Here is a 10,444-nt window from a genome sequence, read left to right as displayed (position 1 = left end):
CCATCCTGCAAGCACCGACGAACATTAGACACTTCAGTCCTTCAAATATATAAGGTGGAAAATGGCTTAAACCTCATTAAATCGAATATAAACCAGTTTAGAGGTGTTTTAAATGCACGGTTGGCACATTGTGACATTAAACATTTAGGAATAGTCATTTTTGTGAGTCATGTCTTTTCTTTTTCAGTACAGACCTAAACAGCGGAACACAAAGATGGTATGTTGTGGTACAGCTCTGAAAATTGGACTGGATGTCACTGAGCATGGATGGAAGGATGAAGACTACATCTCCCAGAAGCCCCTCGCAGCCGGTGCCGGCAATCCCGTATGTGCGCGTCATGTGACGGCGCTGCGCAGCAGGAACGTCTCCCCCAGAGCTCAGACCCCGGACAGGGGAGCCACTTGTGTAGCTGCGGTCTGTAGCCGCCCTCACCACCACGGAACACATCACCGGGACCAGGCGGCGGCCGCTGCACCGCTCCCGGGGCCGGCCTGTCAGCAGCTGCATTACACAGAGGGTGGCCGGGCGCAGCAAATGGTTGGTCCGGAGGATGCCGGTGGCCAGGGGAGTCCTCCTGTCTTCTACCACTGCGGGGAGGACCTGACCGAGGAAGGGGAAGAAGCGGAGGAGGAGGCAGGGGACGGGAGAGAGGTCCTCCAGCTGTACAGCACCGGCCCGGGCATGAGACTGACCAACGGCGACCTGGGCTACCTGCCCCAGCCCGGCCTCAAGCTGCCCAACGGGGTGGTGAGCGGGAGCCCGGGCTGCGCCTGTCACCGGCAGTGCTGTTCCGCTGAGCGCTCCCATAGGCCGGGGCCCCTGGACACCTCCCCGGCCGCCGCTCCCCCGGACAGCTCGTCCAGCTCCGATTCCTCCCCGGTCAGTGCGCACACTGTGGCCGGCTACTTCGTGTCCGCCGAGGCCGATCGTTTCCGCTTCCTGGATGTCACCCTGAGCTCCCGCAACACGTTCGAGGTGAGCCGGAGGCAGAGCGCTCCCGACCACCTGGACGACTTACTCAGCCTTCCGGAGGGGAGCCAGGGGCCCCAGGACCAAGGCGAGGAGAGACCCTGGAGGATAGGGATTGCCGACTTCTTCACCAGGTGAGGTCCCCTCCCTTCCTGCGGGGACAGCTCTAGGATGACAGGGGGACACTCGGGACGGGATAGCCTCTGGCACATGGATACCATCAGACCACTGCCCAGATCATACACATGCACTTCTGTAGATGCACTGCCCAGATGATACAACATTCCCTTCTGTAGATGCACCACTGCCCAGATGATACAACATCCACTGCCCAGATCATGCACTACTGTAAATGCACTGCCCAGATCATACACATGCACTTCTGTAGATGCACTGCCCAGATCATACACATGCACTTCTGTAGATGCACTGCCCAGATCATACACATGCCCTTCTGTAGATGCACTGCCCAGATCATACACATGCCCTTCTGTAGATGCACTGCCCAGATCATACACATGCCCTTCTGTAGATGCACTGCCCAGATCATGCACATGCCCTTCTGTAGATGCACCACTGCCCAGATCATGCACATGCCCTTCTGTAGATGCACCACTGCCCAGATGATACAACATGCCCTTCTGTAGATGCACCACTGCCCAGATGATACAACATGCCCTTCTGTAGATGCACCACTGCCCAGATGATACAACATGCACACGCCTTGGTTCCTGCAGAATGACTGACATGCAGTATATGCCTAGGGCCACATGCGTCCCTCTGAGCGCTTAATTGAATTCCCCAGTTCCTTCCTGCATTGTGATCATATTTGTTTATTATAGCATGGCTTGTTGAAAAGGCCTGCTAATGTTATTACAGATAGATGTATTTTATTGATCAAATGTATCAATTTAATTTACTGCTATTTGCAGCTCTTTTGAAGGTTATCAGGCTACCCAATGCATTCCCATAATATTTCAGGTTGCTTATCACTGTATTAGCCACTCACTAGGTTCTGAAGCAGCTGGAATACTTACTGATCACCCCTGACACACAGACCCCCTTGCCATGGTAGAGTCATGGTGGTGACACCACTGACCTATCATCTTGTGCATGATCTCATTGTATGAGGCATGATGTTTATGCTGTATAGTTCTGTAGAACTGATTCATCAGTAGTGATTTATTGTAGACTGGCTCCTAAAAGATCAGCACCAAGTTTGTTTTTATAACCTCACAACTTCATATCACCTGTTGATTGATCTCTTGTAGTAAATCTGGGTGTACCCTGATCTAGTCATCTGCTTTTTTTCCCAAACACAGCCTGTAAAGTGACAGAAGCTGATTGGTACACTCTCTCCAAGCTTTGACAAATCTCTCTCTCCCCCCCCCCTTCCCTCCTCTGGTCATTAAATGATCTTTTCCTCTATAAAATATGTAACCTCTCTTGGCAGCTTGTAGGTTACTCAGTGCAAGGAAATATATATAAATAAAATGCACAGAAAATTGGCAGCTTATAACGATTGGTCAGTTACTTTGTATGTGCTAATATAGGTCATTCATTAAGCTAATTTCCCATTCTCCTGTACCAAATCATGTCCGACCGTTTATTGTTTAATGTGAGACCGTACACTACTATAGTGTCAGTTTGGTTTTGTTGACCAAAGTCTTATCTCATTGTTTATAGCTTAAACATTGTAGTAATTTTATCAGCTGATTTAGAGCAAATCCTTTCCCATTTCAGCATGTCCTGGCTGACTGCTACTTTCTGTCTTTATGATCAATGGCCAACTGCGCTACTAGATCTCCTGGTATCCAGCATTTACGTCTGACTGCTGAAATTCAAATCTATCCAATTTGGGTGTGTAGGAAGATTGAATATAAGATTATTGGGCTAAACCCAGGATTACAATGTGGACATGTTGACCCCTCCACAAAACAGAGAGAACAGTTGTGTCCTTTTAAATTTAAGAGTAGGAACTGCAATGAGTTCACTTATACCTCTTTTCCACCAAAAACAAACACTGTTCCAAGCCAGGTCAGACCTGGGATTTACCCCACTTTCATTGCGCTGTCGACCCGGGAATATCCCGGGTCGACGGTGTTCACACTGCACCCAGATGCAGTGTCGGCGCTTGGCGATGTCATCACCAAGCGTCAGAAACTCCAGCTCTCCCCTGAATGCAGCGGGCTGGCGACAGGGTTGGGGATCCTTCCCAGGTGGGGGGGTGGCTGTAATTCGGGAGGGGATGGGGTAAAAACCGGAACAGTCTGGACCATACGGGGAGGCTGTAAAACTCTCCCTCCCTGGTGACAGCTGTCACACAGACAGCCTCCTGAATGACAGCCAATCGCCATGCGGGAAACGGGTCCCTGGTCGGAAGACCCAGGTAACCCGTTTCCACTGAGCCGGACCAGGGTATCACCTGTGGAAAACCCTGCTCGAGACTTGTGAAGAAATGCTGGCTCAGTTGACCCGGGATTTTTTCCTAGGATCCTTTTCCACTGAGCCGCTACCCGGGTTGAAACTGCAATAACCCAGGTAATTTGGTCAGTGGAAAAGGGGTATTAGTAATTGGTGTCCTTCTGCACATGCTGAATAAAAAAAAAGAAATATTGCACAGATTATTCTGTATTAAGAAAAAAAATCAAGTTATGTTTAGCCCAAGTTTTGCTTCAGCTGATTTTAGTGAGGTTGAAAAAAGGCCAAACTGGCCCCTTGTAACGTAGGATTTCACAACCTTAAATCATTTGAATGGTTGATTTGCTATGAGGCCTTACATTGGCATACATTTATTTATAATGACTGCAAACCTATCAAAATGATAGCGATGCCACAACAACATTGTGCCATTTAAAATTAAAACTCCCACGTGCACTTTAGGGTGCTTGTGTTGCTGTGAAACACCTAATTGTGAATTATTTGCATATGAAATGTGGAATTAGTAATAGATTAGAATTCCATAGTCTACTATAGTGTTCATTCTAGCACCCTGCACCTGTCACAACCTGTGCAGTTCCTCTATCCTTCCTGAGGTGTTGCTATCTGCTGTAGTGCTTCTAGCCCACTCAGCTGATGCATCAAACTGCTGAGATACAGACCAGAGTGTGCTAGAAGCACGAGAGCATAGAGCAACACCCCAGGCAGGAAAGCGGGACTGCACGGGTTGTGTCAGGTGCAAGGTGCTAGAATGAACATTACTTTTATTTGTTAGTTCTAAAAATGCCCACAGAGGCAAGTACATAAATATAATGTAAAATCAAAATAATCGATTCGGAGATGGTTCCTGTATGTAACACACAATCTTATTGGAAATTTTATGACATTGGATCCTGCAAGTCACTTACAGTACTTTGATTTGACTAGATGAATTAACCTAGACCAGAGGTTCCCAAACGTGGTCCTCAAGGCACCCCAACAGTTCAGGTTTTAGAGAGATCCATGGTTGAGCACAGGTATTTAAATCAAATTGTCACCTGTGGTCGAGCATGGATAGCCTTAAAACCTGGACTGTTGGGGTGCCTTGAGGACTGAGTTTGGGAACATCTGACCTAGACACATGGTAGAGGAGTAAGTGACATCTTTTAGTAATTTGGTTAAAAACTGGCATCACAAGTTTCGTTATTATTCAGGATAAGTTGCAAGTCCAGAAGTTGTCTGCTACCCAAGACATGAAATACGTTGTGCATGCATGGTTCTGTACACAGCCTTCTGGAAAAACCCTGGAGGGAAAACAGAAGTGAAAACAGCTCCAGCTGTGACAGGAAAAACATTACAACTAGTGCATAAAACCAAAGAACATTTGTTTTAACCATTCTGCAGCCGTAGTGGTATTCATGATAATGGGCAGTAGATTTGCATTGTCTTATGCCAAGTCTGGTTGACTTGAGGCAGAAATAAACGATAGAGCTTAAAGCATTAGGACTTGGGACTGCGCTTTGAAGTTAGAGTTCTTCAGCCTTCATGCTGAGAGTGACAACGCAAAGGACCAATTCAGCAATTACATTTCTTTTATTTAGTGTGTGCAAGTTAGTCAATCACAAGAGCCATTGGAGTTGGGCTAGTGAGGCAGTCTGTTATACTAGGACGTATTGCTTATAGGTGTTATTTACAGACGTGGAAAGTATACTAAATGCAGGTTGCACACAATAATATGCCTCTTTTTACGCAGAAAAGAATAATACAATTGGTTTGACATCAGCAGATTTGAATTTAATAGTGTGAATACTTGTGTGTGTGGTTGTATTTTAAACCTTCTGATATACGTACATGAGGCAGCTGTCACAATGAGACTGACTGTGGAACACATACATACCCGGCTTCGTGTAGAGGTAATGTTAAATAAACTCTTCTACAAAGTGTCGATACCAGACTCCTGATGGGTAAATCGTTGTTTTTGTTGGTAACATTTTATGGTGGTGTTAAAATTTGTGTTGTAAAAACAGATAACCAATCTCTCATTATAATTGCGTATACACCTGTCGGATTTGCCAACGACTAGAGAAATTCCAATGACTGAAATCATCCTGATAACACCAGATGTGGAGCGTACATACTACACAATAATGGCTTAATTTCAAGCGATCGCCTGGACTTCAAATTGTTGAGGTGACATTTTTTTATATGCAGGATCTGGCCAATCTCCATCAACGCTACAAATTCTGAGCTATGCCTTTACGACAGGACCGACATAGCATGTATACCACAAGCTATGGCGGGGACGGGTTATCGACCAACCGTTGTGCCCTGGTGCAGCATACATGCTAAACAATTCTCGGGCCAACCAGCCAGTATCTGACAGTTCGGCCTGAGAATTGCATAGTGTGTAGCCAGCTTAAGTCATTTACAGATAAAAAGTGTAAAATTGCAGCACTCTTTTGTGATTCAGTCTCCTGGTCTGCACATTACCACTTTGTGTAATGGGAAGGGATTTGAGAGCCCTTATGGCAATGGATGCATAGTTGCAAACATTCTCTACGACCAATGCAGTGTTCTCCCCAGGGCCTTTTTAAATGCTGCTCTACCCACTTTTGTAGCACAGCTGAACACCAAGGCCCCCCCCCCCCTTCCAAGTACTGGCACTAGTTTTATGTGCTCAATGCTGATCACAGGGGGAATTCAGCTACATCCCCAGTCCTATCCCTAGTCTCACGCATAATGTCATCTGTGGTATTGGTGGGGGGGGGGGGGGGGAGGGGGGAAACCACTGGCGGCAGCAGGCACTTTTAAGGGCAGGAGTGGAATGTCAGGAGTTGAGGAAGTAGATGTCTCTTGTTAAGTGTGAATTAGACGCATGCAAATTTTTTAGAATTATGAAATAAATGAACAACTAGGTCACTTCTGAAGAATATTCTGTGTTGGTCTTTAAAAACACTGAATTGCATATGTTGCAAATCCCCTGATCGCAACTGGCAAACCGTTTTATGTCTGGAAATCCCACTTTACCAGAGAAACTCTCATGTCAGCACCGGTAATGCCAGTTCTCCAGGGTTTTTAGCAAAGTAGGTAAAACTGAATGACCGTGCCATAGCCCATGTTAATTGACACATTGCCCTGAGCTTTATATTCCTTCTAACTTTTGTGTCAGCCCTGGAGAACTGACAATTAGCATTTCAGATAGGGATCAGTTTACTCAGAACTGCTGGCATCCTGTAGGGTAAGGGTAGCAACATGTGGCATTCAAGCTGCTGTGTTACATAAGGGCCCCAACACACGGTACGATTTGCAAACGTTCCGATGTCGTTTGCAATCTCCCTTTAACTCTCTCCAGCAGCTGAAGTGAACGATGTGCAGCAATAGATGCACGATGTTCATCTAATGCACGATGTACACGATCTAATGATTTGCATATTCATTAGATCGCATGTGATATGACAGATGAACGGTTCCCACCATTGACTTCAATGGTGAGAACCGCGAAAGTAACCTTAAGTTGGTTGCTCACAGAAGCACAGACAGGTCTCACTGATCCCATCCATGCTTCTGTGTCAATAAGACACAGATGCATGTATGCCAAATCTTGAAAAACAGGGCAATATCTTTCTGCAGGTTCAATTGATCAGCGGGAGCGCGCATCATTATGCCCACATGGCACTGTTTAAACGATTGGTCATTTCCATCGATCGAAAACTGCCACATCCTGTAAAAAATCATACCATGTGTGTGGGGCCTTTAACATTCCAGCATGCCCTGCCACACTTGTCATTGCCTAACAGCAAAACTGTGGCAGGGCATGCTGGGATGTGTAGTTTCACAGCAGCTGGAGTGCCACAGGTTGCAAACCCCTGCTGAATTGCATGGTTTGCCAGATGTTGAGGGCGGGTGTTTATCACATTATTAAAACAATACAATCAGTACATTTTATTTCTCTATTTTACTTAATTTGGTTTGGTAAGTTTTATTAATATATGCAAATCTGGCACCTCTTTAACAATATAAATAAACCATGGGCACCTTGCAGCCCCACTCGGCAAATCAACTTCCAGGGGGGGTTCCTATCTACCATATACTTCTTACTTCCCACATTCAAACAACTAGTCAAAGCTCCACACAAAGGTTGTCTGGGGAAATGTTGGATGTGGGTCATTGTCTTCATATTGGAGATGAGGTTGGCAGATCTATTGGAGAGGAGGTTGTCAGATCTGTACACAACTGTGCATTTCAGTGCTGTGTTTCAAGTTACAATGGCTTTTATTGGCTATCTGCATTTGTACCAGGGACTGTAACTCCTACCCCTCCCCTATTCTATTTTGAGAAATCCGCAATAAATTAATAATAACAATAATAATCAAAAAAAAATAATACATTTGTGTAAACAGTGCAGACCTAGTACAATTACCTTAGTGTCCACATTTTTGGTTGTTTGACCGCTCTAGTGTTCAAGTTGGTTCTAGCTCTGCTCACTTCAAACCAGTTTACACATGGTCAACTGGGTATTCAAAAAACTGGAAAATAATCTTTGTGCACAAACCCAAATGCTCCGAAACATTGTTTTACCCAGTTTGACATGGGAGAATCCTTATTCTTCTTACTAGGAATAGCTACAGATGTGTCCTCATTCATCTAGCCTCAATACACTTGCATGACGTGACTGAGCCACCAGTTCCCGTGCTATTCTGCTAGCGTTGGGCATCTTTTTTTTTACAAAAAATGCATTTAAGTCACAATGTGACCCTTTTATATTTTTGTGCACCTGAGTCTGTATATGAAGCACAATGGAACTTGGAATGAAAAAAGCTGCGGCCGCTACATTGCAGCACTTCATATACAGATTCAGAGGCTCAGTTGCACACTGATATACAAGTGTTGCATATCAATTTAAACAGCTCAGTCTGCTGGTGCGTCCTAGGGGTCAATCCAATTACATGCGACTGGTGCGAGTTCCTGTTACAACGGCGATAAAACTGTGCCGCATCTTGCACCCCTCGCGGATGGCTTCGAGCCCGAATTCACATTATTTTGCTAGGAGCCCTATGCGGCTGCCAGTACTTTTATGCAAATTCAGACTGCCGTCATGTGCGCCGGCTGTCGCGATGTCTCGCTCCCACTTGCACATCATATTTAATTGGAATGACCCCTTCGTCACATCGCATTGCAAGTTAGATGCATTTTCGGCATAAAATATGCCCGGTGCTAGTAAAGTCTCATGGGACCTGACGCGCCGAGAGGGTCTTTTTAGCGCGACTGCAGCAGACCCTGCTATAATTCTTCAGTAATTTTTATTCTTGCTATTTTTGTAATAAATGTTGAATTAATTTTATATAAGAGTAACTTGTTTCTGTTTTTTTTATGTTTTTGTTTAAGTACCTGTTTGTTGATCTAGAAGGAAGGGATTATATAAATACTGTTGTAAAATGCATTGCACACTCACTGTGACAAGCTGCTTTATCTTTGTGTTACATTCAATAGTTTTGTTTTTGAAGCTGTGCAAGAGACTGCCATCCATTACCCTGTAGCATTTTCTTTCTGCTGCCAACTGAGGTGGTCTCTGTGATAAGAACTATGATGACTGGCACTAAACGGCTTTCCTGACTTATCTCTGTTCCTTCAGTGTAGGCTCATGCCTGTCTCTCTTAGACAAATGGCACAAAATAATGTTACCGATCAAAGTAAAGTACAGAAATGTCAAGGTTTCAGTTAAATTAACGCAGCGTACATTGCCACCTTTTAGATGTATAGGGTAAATAGTAGCTTGTGCCGGAAACAAAATGTAGTGAACATCTATACAACTTCTCGATAGCCAGCAATATTCTTTGGGTGATGAGGGGACAGGTGATATAGCTGTGGGTATGTATATATATATATATATATATATATATATAATATACATACATATACACCAATTATCTCTTTAAACGTGAGCTCAGTAATTTAATCCCACATAAATATATTCTAAGGGGTCAAATCAATGAGGTGCGTGTTGGGTCCTGCGAGTCATTGTCGCTGCAAACTCACTCTGCGAATTCCATGTATAACTAACTCGCATTAAGTTTTCAGAGGAAATTTGTTGTTATTTTGTGTGCAGACCCTGAGCAGGAGAAAAGGTAGGGAAACATTTTATTTTAAGGTAATAATGTTGGGATACAGTACCCCTGCCAATGAATAATCATGCAGTTTGTTGGGGTCTAACATATTTTGGCTAATAAATATGTCAGTTTTCAGGTGAATTTCTCTAAAAAAGAAAAAAAGCTGAATCATGGAGGTGTAAATGATGTGGGACAGGTATGGGGAGGTGTAAATGATGTGGGAAAGGTACGGGGAGGTGTAAATGATGTGGGACAGGTACGGGGAGGTGTAAATGATGTGGGACAGGTACGGGGAGGTGTAAATGATGTGGGACAGGTACGGGGAGGTGTAAATGATGTGGGACAGGTACGGGGAGGTGTAAATGATGTGGGACAGGTACGGGGAGGTGTAAATGATGTGGGACAGGTACGGGGAGGTGTAAATGATGTGGGACAGGTACGGGGAGGTGTAAATGATGTGGGACAGGGACGGGGAGGTGTAAATGATGTGGGACAGGGACGGGGAGGTGTAAATGATGTGGGACAGGGACGGGGAGGTGTAAATGATGTGGGACAGGTATGGGGTGGTGTCATATTGATACAGTAGGAGAGGGATTTTGAACTTGCAGATGAGATGTAAAAGTGTTTATTCCAACTTTTTACAAACTTGTATAAAAACACTAAATAAATATGGCAGACATTTTTCTATACACCAAAATACCGGAAAGACTTTAATTTGCTGAAAAACACTTGCCTGCTATCATTTTTTCAAGCATTAATGCAAAAATTAGTCATTTGACAATTTTTTAAAATTTCCAGTAATTTCCTTATGGCCATTAATATCCTTCTATATGTTCCTGCTATCTCAGTTGCCACTTTTTTTCGTGTCCAGGATGGTTTCCCCACTTTTTTCATGCACTAAACCCAGTTTGTTTTTTGCAGAAAAGTCACACAAGCTCGCTGCATAGCC

The 10,444-nt window shown here is 44.5% G+C and overlaps 1 protein-coding gene across 2 annotated transcripts in view; it reads left to right on the top strand.

The window, feature by feature from the left end:
- The first annotated feature begins 337 nt into the window (after positions 1-337).
- TBC1D12 (TBC1 domain family member 12) overlaps positions 338-10,444 on the top strand; it is a 98,211-nt gene continuing 88,104 nt past the window's right edge. The window contains exon 1 of one of the 2 annotated variants that reach the window (XM_088476446.1): positions 338-1,104. In XM_088476446.1, the coding sequence (XP_088332572.1) occupies positions 536-1,104 (569 nt within the window). In that variant the 5' untranslated portion in view covers positions 338-535. The remainder of the gene's footprint in view (positions 1,105-10,444) is intronic. The other variant, XM_088476437.1, reaches the window with a different exon arrangement.

The sequence above is a fragment of the Taudactylus pleione genome, unplaced genomic scaffold (assembly GCF_031769625.1).
Source record: "Taudactylus pleione unplaced genomic scaffold, aTauple2 ptg000016l, whole genome shotgun sequence".
NCBI lineage: Eukaryota > Metazoa > Chordata > Amphibia > Anura > Myobatrachidae > Taudactylus > Taudactylus pleione.
This window is presented reverse-complemented; position numbering and strand designations above follow the sequence as displayed.